At 37.9% G+C, this 23,255-nt stretch overlaps 2 protein-coding genes across 7 annotated transcripts in view; one reads left to right on the top strand and one right to left on the bottom strand.

The window, feature by feature from the left end:
- The window catches only part of GTPBP8 (GTP binding protein 8), a 52,265-nt gene that overhangs the window by 6,193 nt on the left and 22,817 nt on the right, over positions 1–23,255 (top strand). Inside the window, exons 5-6 of one of the 3 annotated variants that reach the window (XM_045785178.2) lie at positions 1,182–1,300; positions 19,691–19,796. In XM_045785178.2, coding sequence (XP_045641134.1) covers positions 1,182–1,300; positions 19,691–19,796 — 225 coding nt within the window. Of the gene's footprint in view, positions 1–1,181; positions 1,301–6,026; positions 6,620–14,650; positions 14,998–19,690; positions 19,797–23,255 lie in introns of those variants that run through there. The other 2 variants (XM_045785182.2, XM_045785181.2) reach the window with 2 other exon arrangements.
- On the bottom strand, positions 9,345–23,158 carry RMP64 (ribonuclease MRP subunit p64). 4 transcript variants are annotated; one of them, XM_045785176.1, is made up of 9 exons: positions 22,980–23,158; positions 21,172–21,326; positions 17,746–17,825; positions 17,224–17,355; positions 16,727–16,804; positions 15,703–16,064; positions 15,493–15,554; positions 12,687–12,940; positions 9,345–10,664 (listed from the first exon to the last, which is right to left on the bottom strand). In XM_045785176.1, exons 1-9 carry the CDS (start codon positions 23,080–23,082, stop codon positions 10,202–10,204), a joined length of 1,689 nt encoding a protein of 562 aa, XP_045641132.1. In that variant the 5' UTR covers positions 23,083–23,158; the 3' UTR covers positions 9,345–10,201. The 4 variants fall into 4 exon arrangements, with proteins under 4 accessions (XP_045641132.1, XP_087717743.1, XP_087717744.1 ...); XM_087861617.1 differs by lacking the exon at positions 22,980–23,158 and adding an exon at positions 22,680–22,897; XM_087861618.1 differs by lacking the exon at positions 22,980–23,158 and adding an exon at positions 22,507–22,667.

Raw genomic sequence — 23,255 nt, 5'->3', positions numbered from 1 at the left:
TGTGATAGAGGAATTATGTCTCCTTTTAAATATCAGCATATTTGCTCTTATGAGGAAAGACTCCCAATTGGAGGGACTCACAAGTCATTAGAAAACGCACACTTGGGGCGCCTGGGTGGCACAGCGGTTAAGCGCCTGCCTTCAGCTCAGGGCGTGATCCCGGTGTTATGGGATCGAGCCCCACATCAGGCTCTTCAGCTATGAGCCTGCTTCTTCCTCTCCCGCTCCCTCTGCTTGTGTTCCCTCTCTCACTGGCTGTCTCTATCTCTGTCAAATAAATAAATAAAATCTTTAAAAAAAAAAAAAAAGAAAACGCACACTTTCTGCTTCTCAGTTCTTTTACCATTAATACTTTTTATAACTGAAAAGCATAAATGATTAGTCAGGAAATTTAATTTTATAGAAATTCCCCAGGAAAATTGATAGATCAAAGTTTTAGTTTTTAATTGATTTTGTAATCATTCCTATAATTGTAGTGGATATAAGCTACAAATAGTGTGATTTCTAGTTTTTCCTTTGTATTATTACATATAAGGCAGAACCATTTTGTAGGTCAAAAATGATTATAAGTTGGCAATTTTATATGGATCAACCTAATAATACTGTGTGTCTTAGTTAACAAGATATATAGTGATCATATGAAATTTGTCTTAATGTCAATTGCAAATGTGGCTCAAGGGTCCTTTTCACGGGTCTTGAATTCAAGATATTTTGGCCTTTTTTAGTTAAAGCACCATTAAACAGCAGGCACATAGTATATGCTTTATACATTGCATATATTAACTTATTTAATCTTCATGGTAACTCCTTTTGGGATGTTGCTTTTATTTTACAGATGAAAAAATAAATATAGAGAGATTAAGAAACTTACAAGGGTCATCTAGTTGTTATTAAACGTGTTGCTAGGGGCACCTGGGTGGTGTAGTTGGTTAAGTGTCCAACTCTTGGTTTCAGCTCAGGTCATGATCTTGGGATTGTGGGATTGAGCCCTCCATGGGGCTCCATGCTCAGCCAGAGTCTGCTAACATTTCTCTCTCCCTCTCCTTTCCCCTTACCCCCCACCGCCACACACTCATTCTCTCTCTAAAATAAATAAATAAATCTTTAAAAAAAATTTGTAGCTAAAATGTATGAAACTGTATATTAAAAAAAATTTATATCTAATTCTTATTTTCTTACAGATGGTATTAACAAAAATTGACAAATCTTCCAGGGGACATCTTTTAAAACAAGTACTTCAGATCCAGAAATTTGTTGACAGTGAAACACAAGGATGTTTTCCTCAGTTGTTTCCTGTAAGGTAAGAGTTGAATTGTTTTGTAACTTTAGGTACTAACATCCTTTAGTATTACATAGTGTTTCTTAAATTGAGGTATCACTTAAAATAAGAGGAGTTTGGAAGACTGTGTACTTAACCGTGATTTATTGGTACAACCCATCAGCACTTTTATTTTTTTTCTTCCTCCTGTTTTGTCTTTCTTCTGCAGGCTCTTGCTGGATCTTCCCTGTAGGTATCTTTATTCTCTTTCTGCCTCAGCCTAGCTCAATTGTAGATCACAGCAGAAGTGAAAACTTTTTACTTTTAAAATCAGCTAAATAACGGCAGCAATAAAGATACTACCATGCTTTTCTCAATTTCAAAGAAAAACAAATTATCTTTATGGTAGAAAGCTCATTCAGGCTGTGAGGGATAAAAATTGTTCTTTAAAAGGACCATATGTAAATAAATGCTTCATATAAGTTAGAATTAAGCATTGGTAGGAGACAGAATGGTTATTTTTAGAGCTGGCAATTTTGAGATATTTGATAGAGTTCAGTGATGAAACACGAGTCTGTACTTTCAGTGTATACCGTGGGTATAGTAAGTACCTCGTACTAGAGCAGAGATATAGTACCGCCGTACCCGTATGATTTTCTTACTCTGACTTCTTTGTGGAAGGCACTATGGTATTTGCTGTGAGAAATAATTAAACCAAGTAACACTTAGTTGTGTATGAAACTGTCCCCTAATCATTCAGGGTCCTACCAATGCAGATCACATTTAAATTGTTTGTAATTATGAACATGCCTGTCAGAATCCTTCATTCAGTCATTCCTACATAGTGTTCTTCTCCCTTGACTTTTCATTCCAGTATTTATCCTGTTCATTTGTCTGTGTCCCATCTGTATAATGGAGACTCCTAGGGGCAGGAATGAAATCCTACTTCTTAGAGCCCTGAGCAATGTCATAGAAGAATAGCTGTTTCTTTTAACTGTTTAATAAGAAGGAAGTGAGACCTTCACTAAAAATGCAGCACAAACATAAGATGGACAGACTGTGGCTTAACAGCAGAATTTATTGGGAAAAAATTAAGTTTTAGTTGACTATAAGCTGAATTTTAATTAACAATTTAATGGGGCTGGGGAAAAACTGACAATGTTTTCTTGACCTACATTAATAGAATTATAGTGTTCCAAGTAAGGGAATGATCTAGCAGTAGTTCCACACAGCTTTGAGCTATATGCCATCAGACTAGTCGGGTTAGATTGTGGCTCCACATTAAGAACAAGAGGTATCTGAAAACAGATGGTCTTGGGGAAGGTTACATCATTCATAACACTTACCTGGTCCTCACAGTAAACATCCCTATTTCCAGTTACGGTTACAGGTCAAGGCAATGAAGTGAGTTGCAGCAAGGTATTTGTTTAAATAGAAAGAGCATGGGCTTTGGGGTCAGACAGCCTTGATTTTACCTGGTTCCTCTACTTCTTGGCTATGATTTAAAGCAACTTATTTCATTTTCGGAATCTGCTTTCTCACTAGTAAAAATATAATTGTTAGAAGGATCAAATAAAATGTATCGTGACTGATGTACACATAGCCACATAATAAATGTTAGCTTCCTTTCTTGCCAAGTCAGTAAGTAGCAGGGTTAGGCCAACAACCCAGACTATCAGATTCTCAGTAGTTTTTAGAGATATTCCCTTCTTTAGATATGTCAGCATTCTCTGCTGTATGACCCTAGTATCACTGCTGCCACTGTACTCGCCATAAGTGACCAAGGCACTGCAGAAGCCATACGAGTCTAGGACTTGAGATGCAGGAGCCCGGTGACTTTCAAGAACTTTAACCTGCACTGTATGTAGTGACCACATATGGGAATTTGGCAGATTGTACTCTGTAGCTCTCAAAACCCAATTCAGAAAGTAGAGTTATATACATTCCTTGGTTTTATGTGCGTGACCAAGTCCTAGTCCATCCCTCCAGAAAGAAGTTTGGCCTGTTCACGAAATAATTATCATAAAATAAGTCAGGTTTTATTTCCTTCTTATATGATCCTTGTAGGAGAAGGGTGGAAGTATAGTCCAGCAAGCTTTGGCCTTTAAGGCTATAGGCAAAAGTTAAATGCTGAATTTCATATCGGAACTCTGCCCCAGCTGAGTAAAGATTTATAAATGGTGAAAAGCTCCTAAAGATTTATGCTGGGATCAGTCTGTTTTTATAACTGTAATGGGAGATATATGTAAGTAGGTACAGTATAATTGCTTTCTATGTACTGGAATTCCAAGCAAAGACAATGGACTCTAATGACAAAATCACATTAGTTGACAGAAATGTTGCAAATGAGTTCAAGATGCCACCATTAGTGTGTGGACAGTCCAACTTGTATTTCTCCTTTAAACTATATAACTTCACTTATAACCCAGAAATTGTTATGGACTGTTCTCAAGCAGCTTTGGTCAAAAAGTCTAAAATGCTGTATTTTATCAAGAAGGGAATTAGGAGTACAGCAGAAAATATTTTACCTGTTTTATATATGGGTATATACGATTCTTGTATCCATAAAAATCATAGTGTATTCATAAAAGTCCATGTATCCTGAGAGACTTTCAGCTGACATGGATGGATGCATATGGATGGATATAGTAAGCTGAGTAGACAATAATAGACACAATAATGGTGATGATGATTTTTTAAAATGATGATAAAAGGTCTAAATTATCAAAGTTGTTGAATCTTTGTCACAAAAAAGAACAAACTAAAGAAATCAAAACTTTTAGTCTGGGAAATAAAAAGCAAAATAGAAAGATATTCCAATAGCATTTTTCACAGAAATAGAACTATCTTAAAATTTGTATGGAACCATAAAAGACCACAAGTAGCCAAAGCAATCTTGAGAAAGAACAAAGCTGAAGGTATCATGTTCCCTGATTTCAAACTATATTATAAAGTTACAGTAATCAAAAAGGTATGGTACTGGCATAAAAAAAGACACAGATCAATGGAGCAGAATAGAGAGCCCAGAAATAATCCCACACATATATGGTCACTATAACAAAGAAGCCAAGAATATACAACGGGAAGAGGGCAGTGTCTTCAATATATGGTGTTGGCAAAACAGGAAAGCTACATACAAAAGAATGAAATTTAGATTACTGTCTTACATTATACATAAAAATTAACTCAAAATGGATTAAAGACTTGAATGTAAGACCTGAAGCCATAAAACTCCTTGAAGAAAACAGAGGCCCTTAACATCAGACTTGGCAATGATTTTTTGGATTCAACACCAAAAGCAAGGGCAACAATAGCAAAAATAAACACGAGAGACTGCATTGAACTGTTAAAGAGCTTCTGCACAGCAAAGGAAACACCCGCAAAATGAAAAGTCAACCTCCCGAATGAAAGAAAGTATTTGCAAATCATGTATCTGATAAGGGATATTAACCTTTATCTGAAATACATAACTCCTACAACTCAATAGCAAAAAAAAAAAAAAAAAAAAAAAAAAATCTGATTAAAAATTGGGCAGAGTATCTGAATAGACATTTTTCCAAAGAATGCACACACATGGCCAGCAGGAAAAGATGAAAACATAAAAAGATGCTTAGCATCACTAACCATCAAGGAAAGGCACATCAGAACCACCACAATGAGATACCACGTCACACTTATTGGAATGGCTATTATCAAAAAGGCAAAAAAAAAAAAAAAGGCAAGAAGTAACAAGCACTGGTGAGAATGTGGAGAAAAGGGAACCCTTTTGCACTGTTGGGAATGAAATTAGTGAAGACTCTGGAAAACAGTATGAGGTTCTTCAAAAAATTAAAAATAGAAGTACCGTATGATCCGAAAATACTACTTATGATCCAAAAATTTATCTGAAGAAAACAAAAACACTAATTTGAAAAGATAATCTACACCCCCACATTCACTGCAGCATTATTTACAATAGCCAAGATATGGAAACAGCCTATTGATAGATGAATGGACAAAGAAAGTGTGGTGTATGTATATACAATGGAATACAATTCAGCCATAAGAAGGAATGACATCTTGCCATTTGTGACAACATGGGTGGATTTTAAGGGGATTATACTAAGTGAAATAAGTTGGGCAGAGAAATACAAATATTATACAATCTAACATATATGGAACTTGAGGAACAACAAAAAAGCAAAATCCTAGATACAGAGATTGGTGGTTGCTAGAGGTGGAGATTGGGGGATAGGAAATATGGGTAAAGGGGATCAAAAGGTACAAACTTCCAGTCATAAAATAATCAAGTCATTGAGCTGTAGTATACAGCATGGTGACGATTATACTGTATTGCATATTTGAAAGTTGCTGAGAGCAGATCTTAAAAGTCCTCATCACAAGAAAAGGAAAAATTATAATTATGCCTGTTGACAGATAATAACTAGACTTTACTGTAATCATTTCACAATATATACAAGTATCTAATTATGTTGTACAACTGAAGCTAATGTTACATGTCAATTATACCTCAATTTAGTCTGGTTAATAAAAGGCAGAGTAGTAGATATGGTGAAATTTTTAGGATCCTGAAGGAAATTGATCAGAAAATGTGGATCATCAGATTTAGAATACAAGAGGCTGGTGGAAGAGAGGAAAGGTAGAAAAATTAAGACAATCTGTTTCATACATGGAACTCAAGAGTTTTTAAGCAGTTTTTCAGTTAGATGAATTCAGATATGTTACTACATCTGAAGTAAAGAAGAAAATTTTTCTTTTCTTTTCACAGTTCTGTGACCTATTCTGGAATCCATCTGTTGAGATGCTTTATAGCAAATATAACAGGAAATCTTAAGACTGATGGCCTCTAGTTCAGCTGAAGATTCAAAATTCTTTCTGCCAACTGGAGTTGAACACCTAGAATTTCGACATTGTTTTAAATGTTGTGTATCTATAATATGCAGAAGGATCATTTCATCTTTAAAACTTCCATCTTCCCAAAGCAAGAAAGAATTTGTGCTGGGGGGAAAAAGTTTAAAAATAATTAAATTATGCAGTTCATTAGAACAGATACTGTTCCTATTTTAACAGTGTTTCTGTTTTATCAAACTGACAAGAGCATACAGAAATCCATAATATGAAAACCTATTTACTACTATGTAGAGAAGGGTTTGCTCTGTTTTTATTGAGCTTTTGTGTTTTAAAGACAAGGTCTGTTATGTATATTCAAGTATTAAAATGGACTAGGTAAAAAAAGGGGCTACCTTTCTGTTAAACATTTATAGGTAGATGGAAGATAAATGCTTCTCTTTATGCCTATAATTTATCTTTTTTTCTGAGTCCTTATTTGAACATAAAAAAAAAAAATTCTTGGTAAAATTTCAGTCAGTCCATGCTATCATTTCAGACTGGATCATTCACCTTCAGGTGAACACAGGATTCAGAATCAGGAGACCAGAATTTAAGTTCCAGTTCTAATATTTATTATATTGGGCCTTGGGCAAATTACTTGATTTCTCTGCCCTTCATTTATAACTCACAAAGCTAGAGAGATTAAAATGGTATTGTATGTGTAAAGGATATCTGTATACTCTATATATTTGTAAAGCGAAACCAACCAAGAATATAGCAAAATTCAGATATATCACAGAAAACCTCTTGTCATAGAGGAGGTAACATTTCTCTAGTGAAAGGCCAAAACCAAGAACTAGTTTTAAGTGAGAACACTGATACTTACAAAAGGCAGGAGAAAAAAGTTAATGGGCCAGTTTAGAATTGTACAGTAAGATTCAGAATAGAAAGATAAAGCCTTACTTTGAACTAAAGTTAACAAAAAGGACTTTTATGAAGATGCTACTGACCTATTCATGTAGGTGGCTTAGCTTCTCAAAGGAGGCTGAATACAAAAGATTATAGCAATAGGCCTGGATAAAAACGTAAGGCTATAAAACAAGTTTGTGGCTTTTTTAGGGAATTTGATTATGAATATGTTTTTAGTTTTATAGTTGATAGCCCTGGTCTATTCTAACCAGCAGTGTTTTAAGCTAAAAGAAACAAAAAACTTTATGTAGGCATTCACAGAGTAAATTACATGGTGATAATAGAATAATCTTAGAAGTCATAATTTTGCCTGCCAGTGTTACTTTACTGCATGTCTTAGCTTTGGTTCTCTTAAAGCAGAGCCCAAGACAGAAGTTTGCATGCAGTTGTTTATTTGGGAAGTGATCCCAGGGGACAAGAGTGATAGAGAAAGAAAACAGGAAAGGAAAGTCAATCAAGGATGCAGGAGTTGGACATCACATAGGTACTAGTCTTGATCTTGAGGGACCTTCTGGGGAGCCTGAGGAAATGTGCCTCTGAGTTGTCTTTGATGTGGGGAGAAGGTTGCTCCATACGTCTTCCAACTTGTGCATGCCTAAGTGCCAAGCAATTCCTGCAACTTGTCAGAAGGCAACAGGACACAAAGTGCAGTTGTCCACTCCTACTGGAAAGGATGCCACAGGGCTGAAGTAAGGCAACAAGGATTTGGCATGGGAAGTCTCACCACAGTGCTCTTAGGAATAACCTGAGTGTTTCCTGGGTGTTTTAATGCTACAGAGCAGTAAAATTGGTATTCAGTATGATGACACTAACAGTAGGGTTTTTTTTTCTCTTTTTTGGAGGGGGGGAGGAGCAGAGAGAGAGGGAAAAAAAGAGAACCTTAAGCAGGTTCCACACCCAGTGCAGAGCCCACAGTGGGGCTTAATCTCACGACCCTGAGATAATGACCTGAGCTGAAATCAAGAGTTGGATGCTTAACCAACTGAGCCACCTGGGCACCCCCACTAACAGTAGTTTCTAATCTAATTTACTAGTAAGTTATGGTTTGTATATTTTAGATTTTATTTTTAAAAATTTAAGACATTAGAATTTTAAGTTGTAGATTAACTGATCTAGAATACTACATTCCTTATAAATATATATAAATTATCATTTCATGGACACATGTGAAGCTTTTTTACTATTCTAAGGAGCAAGAGAGGGAAGGAAGAGATGAAGATACTTACTCCAAAGGAACATTAATGAAGGACAAAAAAGTGATAGGCCTGTAGTCCAATCCAGGCTTTATAGTTTTACCTCCTTAGACAACTCACTGAACACTCTGGTTTTTCCACTGAGGGAAAATCTCTTTCAACGGTATAAGTTTGATTCTTGAACAATAATGCCACTTCAGATGAAGCAATCTAAGTCCAGGGAAACTGTGGATTCATAAGCAAATAAAAACAGAAGCAAGACTGGACCTTAAATCTTAGAATCGTAGAAGCTGATGGCTATTTCTAGACTTGTCATGAATGAGATCTCCATAGTATTATTCATGTTTTAAGGCACTAAGTAGTTACCACTACCACTTGGTAGGAAGCCAGGAAAAATATAAACAATGAAAAGTGACTAGAAATTTATTAAGAACTTTGAAGTAAATCAGGATGTCTAGCAAGGCTTTAGGAAAGAAGGAAGCTAAAGCAGTGTTTAACTCTGCTTTGCAGGCTACTTGCATCAGAATCACCTAAGCTCCTTGTTAAAAATGCAGGCTTCTGGGCACCTGGGTAGCTCTGTCAGTTGGGCATCTGACTCTTGATCTCAGCTTGGGTTTTGATCTCAGGGTCATAAGGTCATGCAGGCTTCTGTCCCCATCACCTGGCTGTGTTTATCAGTCTCTTCAGAAGGGAATTTGCATTTTTAAACAACCCACCAAGTGATTCTCAAAACAGCCTAGTGTATGAGAAGCACCAGTATAGATAATGTGGGAAAATGTGCAGAAAGAACAAGGCCAGATAAAGAATGGAAGGGAAATAGAGTAAGGATGGCCGAGGAAAAGAAGGGTGCGGTATATACTGGGGCGCTATTTTATTTTTCTGTAAATCTACATATAACATAAAACTTAAGGCTATAAACTTCTTAACAAATAGCAGCTTACTGACCTAATTCTAGTAAACTAGAATATTTGAAAATATGTAAGATTTACCCTCTCTGACCAATGGTACAAGCAATATAAAAATATCAGATGACAGCATCAGCATTAAATTACAGATTTATGTTTGGCCTCATTCCTGGGTCTATTTTGTGTCAACTAAGCTTTATTTTTTCATTTAACTTTTTAATCTACTTCTACTTTGTTATCCTGTTTGTATTTCATGTATAACCACATGTCACCTTATACCCTTTTTGGAAAAAAGGTTTATTTGGAATCACTCACTAGCACCCAAATAAGTAAACCAGAAAAAAACCCAGAAACTTTTGGAGAACTCCAAAAGCATTTTAATATGCCCTCCTGTGAGATAAGGTGAACAAATGAAGTGAAATAATGGTAGTGACCAATCCCTGAGAATACAGTTAGTGGCAAAATTTTTTAGACCCTTGTGGTGATCAATTCTAATTTATAATCAAGACAGCACAACCATTAGAAGCTACAAACCTTGGTGTTCAGAGGTGGACTTACCTACAACGGAGCCAGTAAGACCAAAGTGACCTTTGAAGTATTCCTTGATACTTCTCACCCCACCTGACTTCCCATATACCCTAAGGCACAGAATATGTTTTTATAAACCTAATTACTCAGTTCTTCATTCCCTGGTAAATTATAAAATTATTCTGTTTTTCAGGGACAGCTGTTTTACAGCTTTAATCAAGGAATTATATCTGCTTTGCAAGAATAGGATATGGTCGATTTTTTTCATCTTAACCCCTGCTACAAAGTCACACTCAAAATCTATTTAATATTCAAATACTTGTCAGTTAAATGACACAGAACTACTATAAATGTTTATTGAACTGAAATGAACTGCTGTACAATGTTACACTAAAGCAGCTCCTGTCTGAGTCCAAGTGGTACTTCCAAGTCTTCCCAGATTTTTTTTTTCACCAGTTCCACGTAAAACAGCAGGACACTGGACCAGTTAAGCACTTAAATGTCTCACAAATGAGCATCTAAACTCCCATTAAAGCAAAAATATCATCAATGTCATCTGTCTCCTTAATGGTTCCTGATGTATTATGTTTGTTCGTTTGCATCACTGTCCATGAATCAGTTTCATTTTCATTGCTTCCTGTAAGGTTTTCATGAATTTGTTTCTCTTTAGTTTGTATGACAGGATTTGAAACTCTGCCACTCGAGAGATGCTTACTGATAGGGTAGAGATCAGTTCTATGAACTGTATAGTGCGAGAGTCTCCATTTACTGCTATCTGTAGCATTCTGAGTCCCTTGAGGGGATGGCTGAATTTCTTTTGAAAGAGTCAACTGCAGCTTTCTCTGTAGTTTCCTCTGTTCCAGTAAAAATCTATTCTGAGATCTTCTTCGTCTCGCATGATGCTTTGAAGTTTTGATTCCTGAGACACGAAGAAGGCAGTTGCAAATAGATGTTTTTATGCACTCTAGTTTCTTTGGCAAACTTTAAAAGACAAGAGAAAGGAAAAATCTAGGATTAAGACACAGACATTTTCAAAAACTTTTGTCTCCTTTTTACCAACTCCCAAAAGAAAAGTACACAATTTATCTACAAGTCCTATGCCTGTATACAACTACAGAGTCATCACAAGAAATACAAAAATAGAAGCTTCAACCCAAATTTGTGTTTTCAGAGCAGAGCTTCCCTCTGATTCAGATTGTAGCCAAGTATGTCCCCATTAGGTTCCCAAAGCAAAGTACCTCCTACAGCTGCCTAGCAAGGTAGCTGAGTGGTGAGATCCTGCCATACTTTAGTGTCAAGAGCCTCTCGCTGATAACCTCTAAACTGTCCATAGTGCAATAGGAGTGGAGCTGGGGAAAGGATATATCACAAAGCGAACAATCTGCCTGGATGTATTAATCCATATCTGGATACACAACTTCATGTTGTAGCAGGGAAAAAGAATCAAAGGAGGGAGGGAGTTTATCTAAGAATGAGAGGACAGAGCTTCTGGTGTAGACAACCCGATACCTTGGGCTGCCCTACTTGTGATTCATATATCTTCCTCAAGTGTGGGAATTCAGAACTCAAATAGCTGATTATTTTAGGTGCTTTGCTTCTGAATAAGGTATATTACGACAAGGTAAATCAGTACCTTCCTAACTGCCTGTTTGTGATAGATTTCAAAAGATTGGCATGGGCCTCTAACTTCTACCCCATTACCCTCCCCTTTTCCTTTTTAAATAAATCTATAACTTTGAGGAAGCCCTTTATTATGTAGTAATTCAAGATCAGTTTCCAAACCCTTTTCTTGTCTTACTGTAAGTGGCGATTTTTAAGTGGGGAGAGGGTAAGTGTACCTCCTAATTGAAACGTAAATAGAAAAAAATGAAAACAGAAGAATCAGAGGATCTGAATTGAGTTCTAGATCTCCAGCTGTAACAATCTGAGCAAAATCCCCTATGTCCTCAGCTACAAAATGGGAACAATAGTGCCTACCTCAGAGTTATCATGGACATTGAGTAAATTTAAAATGTACTATAAGTATAATATTGATACAGCAAAACAGGGCAATACAAAACAGCAGTTATTTTTGTGGGCTAGGGAATAATGGTTTAACCAAATACTACTTTGTTACCCTTCCCATTAACTTTTTAAATTATTATCATCTCTGCCTCATCTATCCCCTTCTCCACCTCAGAGTGAGCTTCCACCCTAGAATAGATCCTTTTTTAAATGGCTATAGGTCTTTAAAGGACCCTAATGTAGAAACTCTCTCAACAATTCATTACTTAGGAATACTTAACTTCTCCCACAGCTCTTAATCAAAACTTGTTTTCATTGATCTTTATAGCCATTTGTGTCTAAAATTGTTACCATGGGTATCTATTAGATTTTCAATAAAAATGTAAAACCCTAAAGTGTCTAACTTCATTGTAATGCTTCAACTAATACTGGCTCACAATCAAAGATAACCATCTTGAAGCAGTTCTGTGAATCTAAGAATTGGGGGAAAGGAAGAAATCAATACATGGAGAGTCTGGCACCCATGAACGAACATTACCTGACCCTAAGCCCAGAGTCTGGTGTGTGTCCTTGTAAGAGGCAGACACTTCTGCTCTCACACCCTCATCCTGCTTCGCTGAAGCTGTGGGCAGACTGGCTGTCTCTCCTACTAGAGCAAGAGTGAGAGCTTAGCGCTCCATGAGGATTAAGTCTGTCTTAAACAACGCATCCCCAGGCTTAGCATACCACAAACACTCCTAAGGCTTTCTGAATGAACAAATGGAATGGTGAAGAATGTAAATGAATAAATCCAATTAACCAAGTTAACTTTCTCCTTCCCAATGACACAGCTGTGCCCAACAAAAGCAAACAAAATTGCAGTTTGAATAGATCCTTCTTTTAGGCCCCCTGGGGCTACTGGCCAACCCATTTTTTTAAAACGCTGACTTGAAGATACATACTTTTGCCCTAAGTAATAACAGAGAAGGCAAAGGAATATAATTCTTATTATATACCTACCTATAGCCTTGAGCTTCCACATGTTTAAGCCGGTTACTTTTAAGAAGTTTGTTACCCAGAAAGGAGGCCTGAGCCTTGAGTTTTTTACTCCTGCACCACAAAATCGCTGTTTGGATTTCTTCAGAAAGTTGAATGAAACTCTCAGCCTCTCGAAATCTTTGCACAAAACTTTTGGCACAGGGAGTTCCTGTTGCTTTCTGAGAAGAATGTTTGGTTGCCTTTAGTTTGGACTGAGAACATTTAAAGTTGGTCTCCTGAAATACGGAAAGGTGAGAAAAATATATTGGATTTGCTACACACTTGTAAATATATAACAACAGAGAGAAGTTGACTCACAGACTATGAGAATTAGAAAAATTCTTTTTAAAAGAAAGAAACCTTTTTTTTAAGGCTCACTGTGCTTTCCTTTGTCTTAAAAAACTTAATGGGAAGTCATCAGAGAGGGAGACAAACCATGAGAGACTCTTAACTATGGGAAACAAACTGAAGGTTGCTGGAGGGGAGGTGGGTGAAGGTTGGGGTAACTGGGTGATGGACATTAAGGAGGGCACGTGATGTGACGAGCACTGGGTGTTATACGCAACTGATAAATTCCTGAACTCTACGTCTGAAACTAATGTTGGCTAACTAATGTTGGCTAATTGAATTTAAATTTAAAAAAAAACACTTAATTTTTTATCCACCGCTCCTAACACAAGATTATTTTCCCCTCTATGCAACAACAGATCCCATCTATAACTGAATTCAGATGGGAACCATAATATAAATATTCTAACAGATATCTATTTAATCTATACATAAGAATGAAACTCTACACGAATAAGTACTGGCCAAAGTCTATCTGGTAGGGGAAAAAAAAATCACTGAAGAGCCCTTTTCCTTGATACTACGAGACTACCACAAATTTGTTTTTCACTTATTTATATACCCTGAGTTACCCTCCTCAATGATGGATCATAAACGTTACTGAAAATGCATGAAAACAGAGATGATGCTGAATGTATGTTAAAAGTGCTTAACTGAGCAACACTTCCAATTCAACCACCTTTTGATGTGGCACCTTTGTCTCTTCAACCCCATCTTTCTATGTCAAGTAAAGTCTGAATTGTACCAGCTTTCACTGTTTATGAAATATGCCACTTACTAGGTCTGCTTTCATCCTTCATTCAAAACTTCCGAATTTCTCACTTCACGAAAAACATAAAAAAGTAGTAGAAAATATAAAAGTAGAGACCTATCAATACTTTGTGTTGGTGATCGGTAAAAGAAGTTCGACCTTAAAAGCAAGTTGAGCATGTTAGTGCTAATTGCTAAAACCGTGGTAGTGATCAGTCATGAATAAGGGCTGCGGACCAACCAACCGGCTTTAAAACCAGCTCACCCAGGAACAGCTGGATGGACTGCAGAACTTTCAAGGGTCAGAGAGCCACAGTTCTTGAGAGAGAGTTGACAAAACGATTTGGGGGACTGATATAATGGTAAAGAACAAAGACTGTGAAACCAAACTGCCTGTATTCAAATCCCAGCTCTGCCCCATACTTGCGGTGTGGCCTGAACAAGTTTCTTGTCCTTTCTAGGCCTCAATATTCTCATCTGAAATTTGGAAACAATAGTAATAGCAACAACCTCACAGGGCTTTTGCAAGGATCGTAGGAATTAACACACATAAAGCATGTCGAGAGTAAATGCAATCTACATATTAGCTATTATTAGGACTATGATGATGATGATGATGATTCCTCCCTCTGGAACTCATAAATTGGACAGAATATAAATCCAAGCTAGAATCCTTGTAAAGATTCAAGAAAGAACTCTGACTTGTCAGAAATGATTAATTCTTAAATAGAAAAGAAGAATAATTCATGCAGGAAAGCAGGAGAAAACAATCTGAGGACAGATGGTAACAGAAGTCAAGTAGTTACCACATCAAAACAGGTGACACTGATGTACTTATCTGTTGTTAGGTCCAGAACAGAATTTACAGACACTAAGAGGAACCATGTTAAAGCTTGAAGCCTAACCAGGAAAGAAAGAGAAGCCACATGACAAAAGATGAGGATGACAGTACCAATGATGAGAGCAGCTAATGACATCTGACCACAGTTAAGTGCTTACCATACTCCAGACTCTGTGCTGAACACTTTACATGCATGAACTGCATAACCCTCTGAGGGGCATACTATATTAGAAAACAGAGGTATGGGCAGGTCAAGAAACTTACATAAGGTCACACAACTAGTACCAACTAAAGCCAGGACTCAAACCATTTCTGTCTGACTACAAACCTCATACTCTGTTTTAAAGATTTTATTCACGTATTTGAGAGAGTGAGAGAGAGCACACTCGAGCATGGGGGGAGGGAGGGGGGAGCAGAGGGGGAGGGAGAGGGACAAGCAGACTCCACACTGAGCGCAGAGCCTTACACAGAGCTCAATCCCAGGACCCTGAGATCATGACTTGAGCCAAAATCAAGAGTCAGACACTCAACTGACTGAGCCACCCAGGCACCCCCAAAACTCATACTCTTAATACAATCCACACCTCCAATGGATCTTAGGGACACTTTAAAATTCTAGTGAAACTTTGAGTAAAACGTTTTTGAAGGCATTCTCTAACCTGAATTTACTGGATGCACTCAGTCCCTTGGGAGTGCCTTTATTCATTCAGAAGCATAGGCTGAAAACTAAGGTGATGCTAAACTGAGAGCTGGGGATAAAAAAGAGATTCAATCTCTGCCTTTGGTAAATGGCATCTACTCTGCAAATTAGCAGAAATCATCAGCCACAGTAATATAAGCCAGACAAACCTGAATAGCTTTGTGTTTCAGCTGTTTGCAGAAAGCTCTCACATCAAATTCTGATGACTTTTCTGTAGAGATGGAGAGACCACAGATACAAAAACTTAGGCATACTATTTTCAAATCAATGAATTCTTAAGTATATGACATTTCTTGCCTAATTACTACAAAAGAAATAAAATTAATTTTAAGAGTCTGTGCCATATAAAAGCAAATTACCTTTGAAGATTTTCTTATTCTTAATTGGCTGTCCAAGATCCACATTATTCTGTGTATCGATCCTCATTTGTTTAGCTTTTTTGGAAATTCTGAGTACAGTTTCTTTGCTAGACCTCAGTGATTGCTCTTTTGTTAAGAACAGTTTATTTAACATTTTAGTTACTCCTTTAGCGGCAAAAGCTGTAGGCATTTTTTTCTTAAAGACCTCAAAATAGGGCTGTCCTAAAAATTCAGCAATATCAGAAGGAAAAGTAAAATCTTTGAAGTAAGGCAGTGGTTGAATCCTAGAGACCTCTTGCAGCAATCTGAACAATGGCTCATATAAAAAAGTCAGCCTTTTCAAAACACCTTTATAGAGAACCCTAGAAAAAGACAGGAGGCCATGAATTAGCCAGTAATTATAATTTGCAGATTATGTAATAACCACAACAGATTCAAAAGCTGAAAATAAATGTCTATCAATCTGCCACTATGGATAAAAAATGCTCTAGCGCATATTTGCAAAGAGCCAGATTAGTCCAACCCAAACAGAAAAATCCAAGTACAAAATGTTACTTAAAACTAAATAAAGTACTCCATGGGAAGATGTCTCAAAGGATATGCATCAATATCTTAAGTATGGTTTTAGCTACGTGGTGAGATTTTAGGCAAGTTTCAGGTTCTTCACATCTTCTCTGTTCTTTTGGAATGTCTTAAAATAAGCATGTATTATTGTTATAATCAGCAAAAATTAAAGCTATTTTCATTACAGAAAAGAGTAATATGTTAGCTGTTAGTAATTCTAATGTTCTTACCTCTAAGAATAAGCCGAATAAACAAGATGACAGGAAATAGTACTCGAGAGACCCAGGTTAAGACATCAAAGACCTAACCATCAACACTTAGGTTCCCAATCCACCCCACGTAAACTCTGATCAAGTGAAGAAACGGAACCCCTGCACCATCAGCATCCCATGGGAAAACATATGAAAACCTAGGCTGAGTTAGATGAAAAAGAAATTAAGGAGTATATGTACATACATACCATAACCTGCTCACCAGCCCAACCATCACAAGGTTTAAAATAATGAATTCTTGCAAGCCTAGGTGCTTCACAGTCAAGCTGGAGAATCAAGTTAAAGTTGGAAAACAAAACGAAAGTAATTTGGATTTTGCAAGTTACATTTATGAAAGAAACAGATGGGAAATAGAATTTTCTTGAAGAAATTAAAGCTTTAAAACGTTCTATTTCAATCATGGAAACTTAAAGTAATATGCACTCTGCTAGAGCTCCCATTATTTAGCTTTATGATTAAGAATTTCTAACCGTCAGTGCCCTTAGGATAATACATGTTAGATGGAAACTGGCAGTCTCTGGCAATAGCTGTATCGGGCAATTCCTAGGAAAAGGAGGCCAAGAAGCAAAATTTTAAGGATAGGTTATAACTTTTACAAACCTCCTAGCTTTCAAACAGAAATACTATTAAATATATCCAAACAATTCCAATTCAGAGGAATGCATTTCAGTTGATTCAAGGATACAGAAATGTCTTGCAGCAACAGTCCAAGAGGCGAAGTAACAACTTGCAGGCTCCCAAAATCTTCATGAGCACCAGCTCCACCACCGGTTGGCTGGGAATAACACATGCTTTGGTAGTTACAGGCTGGTTTTCACTTCACAAAAATGGAAAAGAATGTTATTTTCATTCTTAAAGTTCATTACTTATAAAGCACTTACACAGCAGTTTTCAAGCAGAGATGAGGTGGAAGCTCAATTTGAAGTGGTTATGTTCAATAATGATTTGCTGGAGTTGACGGACAACAATGTTTCAATATGATCTACCTTGACCCAGATTTCAGTGTCATGCCAGTCCCTTCCACAAGCCAACAGAGGAGAGATTATCACAAATACCAGGTGTCCCTTATTAAAACAAAATTTGTAAGGCTCCTCAGTTGGGTTATATCCCAACACCCAGCAAAGATAAGTCCAAAGGGAGATCACACTGAAGGCCATGAATTCCCAGCCCACCACATAGCCCATCACAACGCAACTGGACCACTTACTTGGAAGAAAACAACTCAGACAGATGTTGAATTGAACCCTCCAAATCCATGTTTTTCAAACGTTTTAAACATTGTTCAACCTGAAAGGGAAAGAGCAGCTCAAATTCATATAATACAGACATGGCCACTGATATGACCAGGAAAGCAAGGAAATGCAAAAGTTCAAAGTATGGAAATACACTCAACACAAAAGAGTACTTTCATTTTAGGGTAAAATAATCTGTAGCCCAAAAGCAATTGCCCCTGCTTAAAGATTTAAAATTAACCCAGCCAAACAAATTTCTCAAATCGGTTATAACTAGGAATTTACTCTATGTGTAATTGATACTATGAAGGGCACCAAACTAAGTATGAGATTATTCTCAAGATTTTTCTGAAGCAACATGCTTTCTACTAGTGAAACTATTAAAATAAGACAGCAAATTAGGGGTGCCTGAGTGGCTCAGTCGTTAAGCGTCTGCCTTCGGCTCAGGGCGTGATCCCAGAGTTCTGGGATCGAGCCCCACATCGGGCTCTTCCACTGGGAGCCTGATTCTTCCTCTCTCACTCCCCCTGCTTGTGTTCCCTCTCTCACTGGCTGTCTCTCTCTCTGTCAAATAAATAAATAAAATCTTAAAAAAAAAAAAAAAGACAGCAAAGTAATTAAGTACTAAATTTTAGCAGTTTGTAAATGGCCACAGAAATGAGGGAAGTGATTGGTTTACTCACTTTACAAAAGTATACTAAACACCTACTATATGCAAAGCATGCTGGGAAATAAAACAATATATAAGACACTTCCCATTCTCTTGTTGTTAAAAATCTAGTAGTAAAAATAAGATGTATAAAGCTTTTAAATACTAAAATAAAAGATATATCCTATTTAAAATTGCAATCCCCTCAGCACTCATCCCTTTCCTGCTTTATTTTTCTCCATGGCATTAATCATGATCTGACATTCCATGGATTGATTGACTGATGGTCTTTTTCCTCTCAACCACAATGGAAGCTCTGAAGCTCCATGAGGGCAATATATTTCATCTGTTTTATCCACCGCTGTAACTCAGTACTTTGCACAGTGTTAAGTAGGCACCCAACAGCATCTTTATTAAAAAAAAAAAAAAAAGGTAAAAGCTATGCATTATACAAAATGTGGTAAGAATTCTATAGTCCTCAGGAAATACCACACGAAGGGCATGCACGGACCGCATCCAGACTTTGAAGTGTGTAAAAATCTGGATGGGCGCTGATATTGGCAAAGATAATACCTTGCTAAAGCTGCATACATGCTACTAAAAATTTAAGTATCGATTTTATTATAACAGCATAGTTTTCAGAACAATGGAGGCAACAATCTTCAAATTCTCTGGGGTTAGCTCCTATCTTTTCAGTTTTTAATTCTGGACACTATACTTGGAGAAGAGTACTGACAAATCAAGATGATAAAACACCTGGGAAATACAGTAAGTGAGCCATGGTTCAAAACAAATATGGGAAAATAATTTTAAGAACTGTAGCAAGGCAGAGAGAACATGGAAGAACATAAGAACAGTCTTCATAACCCAAAGTATTGTCATATGGAAAGAGGAATCAAGACTATTTTGTGCGCTTTATGTATGGGAACATGACAGGGAGGCTAATTCTACTACTTAGCTTTCTTTGAAGGGAGAAAAACTCAAGGAGATGACGGTATAGTAGAATGTTAAGCAGACAGAAGGCAGTAGTAGGAATGGAGATGGTAGTTGCAGCAGCAAGAAACATGTTGCCTACTCTAAGGAACGGCAGGGAACATAAAACGTTACACAAATTACTGCCACATGTGGACCATGCTCAATACCATAAGAGTAGCACAAAGGGGAAGCCCAAATAGCCCACAGTCATAAAAAGAGGAGTTCAACTACACTAATAATCAAAAAATGCAACTTAAAATGAGATTATCACAATATGCACTCATGTTACACCTTAGGAAGAAGTTTATCACTGCCAGACGGCTTGAAATGGGACTTGCAGGATGGGAAGGCCTTTACCAGGCAGAGATGGAGGAGCTGGGCATTCTAAACATACAGGACCAGGTAAGCAAAAGTCAGGTGAGAGAACGAATGTGGTGAGCAGCAAGACTTGTAAAGAGTTCAAGTTGCCTGGAATATAAAATATATGAAGGTAAGAGAGAAGCCTGAGCTAAGGAAAACTGAAAAAGCCAGATCCTGGAGGATCTTGTAAGCCAAGCTAAGAAGTTTCATCTTTATTCAGGAGACAATGGAGAACAATTAAAAAAATCAAAGCCGCGTTTTAGGATGATTAACCTGGCTTTGGCATATAGAATATGCAAGAGTATAGGAAAGACTGGAGTTGAGGAAAGATCAATTAGGATAGCAAGACAACTAAAAGTTGGCAAGTTCCAAAGAAAGAAGATGCAGCCAGAACTAAAAGGGTCTAGATGCAGAGAAAGTTTTGATTGATCAATTGATTGAATGGGAGAGCTACATAAAAGGAAGCAGCAGAGAAAACAGAACACCAAATTTTTTTGATTAGATAATTACTCATAGCTTGGAAGCCAGGAGGAAAAATAGGTTCATTCTGATATGTTCAACTTGAAATACATTCCAATTTGGTTTTGAAGTAAAAGACTCGTAAGGAGATAAAAAGCTGCCCCAGCGAAGAAAACTTAGGCAAAGACCATGCTCCCAGATCTATCTTTGATGAAGAAATCTCCATTCTTTTTGCCTTAAGTAATGGGAGTAGAAAATTAACCAGCAGGCACAAATCTGTAAAGTTAGAGAATATGTCTGTTTCACCTCTGTATACTGAGCACCATGCATAGTGCCTGGCACATAGAAAGTTACAAAAAATACGTGCAGAATTAGTAAGGTGAATGAATTTATGAACTTATAAGGAACCCAGCTTAGGAGACTTGACTGTATGGTGTAGTCTCTAAACTAGAGGGCCCAATTTTGTCTTAAACTCTAAAAATTACAGGACACCATTTTCCATAACTTGTTATACAGCCATTTAGTCTAATACATTACTGATTATATACCCCACAATATATAAACCACAACTTTGTTCTTTTTATGATTTTAGGATTTTGATTATGCTCAGGAAATTGTTTCTTAATCCAACACTTTGTCTTGCTCAAATCACTGTATCTGTGAACTAGGCAAGAGTACAATAATTTATTATAGATTATATATAATGAAAACTTTTCATAAAAATTACCCACTAGAAACAAGACTGGCAAAGAATTAAACAGAGTTCCTTTCTAAATAAATTGCGTTTTGAAATGCTTTCAGGAAAAAAATATGAAAGCCCACATGCCAACTGTGGACTGAGGATCTATTAAGTCACAAGTAACTGAGTTTCCCATAATAACAAAATATTAAGTGGCAGTGTGATCTCATTTTCATCAAGCAAACATATTGAGTCGTAAACCACAGGGCTTCTCCTTACCTGTTTGAGGGCTAAGTGGGGCTTGTGGCGGCCCATTCTGTTGTGATTGCTGTAAAGGACTGCGCATAGCACATCTGTTTCTGCATCTAAGGTTTGGCTCTTCAGTGACAGTGTAACAAGACAGCATTCTCTAATTACAGCTGCAATACAAAGGTCTAAACCAGAGATATTTAATAAAACTTAGTATGTATTTCCATGTGAAGTTTATTATGTAAAAATTCTCTGAAGGAACATCTTTCCTTATTAAGGGGATTAAGAAAAAATTAATATAATCAGTTTTAACTATAAGAACATAATTAACAATTCTAAGTATGTGAGAAGATGGAAAACGGTGACCGATGATACGGTCCAGAAATCATTAAGAGAACATCTGTTAAACAATAACGTATATCTTTGTATTACATTTTATGGTGATTTTTAATAATCTTTCATATGAATACTTTGCAGTCATTTGGTGTACACTTATACCTAAGTACTTTGATGGCAGAGTACATGTTCTGTACTTCTCTAAATCCCCTATTTTGCTATGTACATTTGTTTATGTACATAAGCAAGGCCGAAACTCATACTCAAAAGCAAAGGTGAGGTATGTAGGTACTACTTCCGGGTAAGAATATATTCGGATAAGAGAGACCACTGTGGCAACTAGAAGTTACGTTATTTGGCCTGACTGAACAGGGGGTGCTCAGAACGAAATAACAGCTTCCTAGTCTGAAAAACTGTTAAGTAGAAGATGGAGTTAATGTGTGTCTCTGTGGCACTAAAGGTAGCACTAGCATCCCAGATGGACAGAATAGAAAGGCAGATTCCTACAGAACAGGGAGAACGTTATTTTGCCCCAACAATATGAAGCCAGAATCGACAGCTTTGAGGATGGGGAGTTGCTGAATTTCCACGTCTGATAGAAATTCTGTTAAAGAATTTTTTAATAGAGAAAGATTAAGCTATAAATTGCGTAGGTTGGGTGGATGGTGAAGAGGATATGATGATTAGATAGGTTGTATTTAACATTAACTATCACTTGAGTGTTCATTTATCAGGCGCTATTTCAAATGCTAACGGTACCACTTTCTCAAAGCAGCCCTATGAGATAGGTACTATTTTATCCGCATTTGAAAATGAACTGAGGCACAGAAAGGTTAAATAATGACACCCCCCAACCTGCCCAGCTCCAGCAGAGCGAAGTGCCAGGATTCAAACCCAATCTAGCTACTCCTAACTACTGGGCCCTACTGCCTAAAAACAGGGACCACGGATAAAACACTTTAAAAGCACTCTCCCCTAATGACATCCTTAGATGCTCTCAACAACCGGTGATAGGTAGGGAGGACTAACCCCGTTTTACAGATGAGGCACTGAGGCCAGAAAGATTGCAGTCTAAATACAGAATGCCCCAGCTGCCTTCCTAAGAGATCACGAAACAGACTTCTGTGTGAACTGGACTGCTGGGACTGCTGGCGGCCTGAGGGAGCATAGGGTTTCCAGGCAGCACCTCTCCCGGACGCTACCTGCGTCCACCTCCCTCCGCCCTCCGGGCGCGGGGCTGAGCCTTGGGCATTCGTCGCTCCAGCCAGACCGTGCGGTAGCCACAGTGGGTTTAAAGAAGGATTCCAAAGCAAGCCAGTGTCCCCACAAGCAAAATTCCTGGCAAACTCGGCAGCCCAGGTACCCCCGGCCCGGTCCTGCCCTGGGCCCCTTCCCAGTGTCCCGCGGGCTCAGGAAGTCCCGCCCCCCCACCGCGCACGTGCGCCGGCCCGGCCGGAGACCGCCTCCGGAAGCGTCTGCAGTTCACCGGGCCCCTCACTCACTCAGGGCTGCGTCGGGGTCCTCTATGGTCACTGAGCTGTGGCTCCCCGCCTTCGGGATTCTCAAGCGGTTCCACGGCTCCAGGCCCGGCAGCCCCGTAGCCATTTTGGGAGGCCGGGGAGGGGCTGGGAAGGGCGGAGCTGGGCGAGACCTAAAGAAGCGACCGAGGGAGGGGAGAAGAGAGGAAATCTGGGGAGGAAGAGGGCAAGGGGCGGGACTGGGGCGGGGCCCGGAGGTGGGGGCGGGACTTTGCCGAATCATGGACTAAATACAGTGGA

This window comes from Ursus americanus, chromosome 4 (assembly GCF_024610735.1).
Source record: "Ursus americanus isolate L20-20 chromosome 4, mUrsAme1.1.p, whole genome shotgun sequence".
In the NCBI taxonomy this organism is placed as follows: domain Eukaryota; kingdom Metazoa; phylum Chordata; class Mammalia; order Carnivora; family Ursidae; genus Ursus; species Ursus americanus.
The sequence above is the reverse complement of the archived record's forward strand: the minus strand, read 5'-3'. Positions and strand labels throughout refer to the sequence as shown.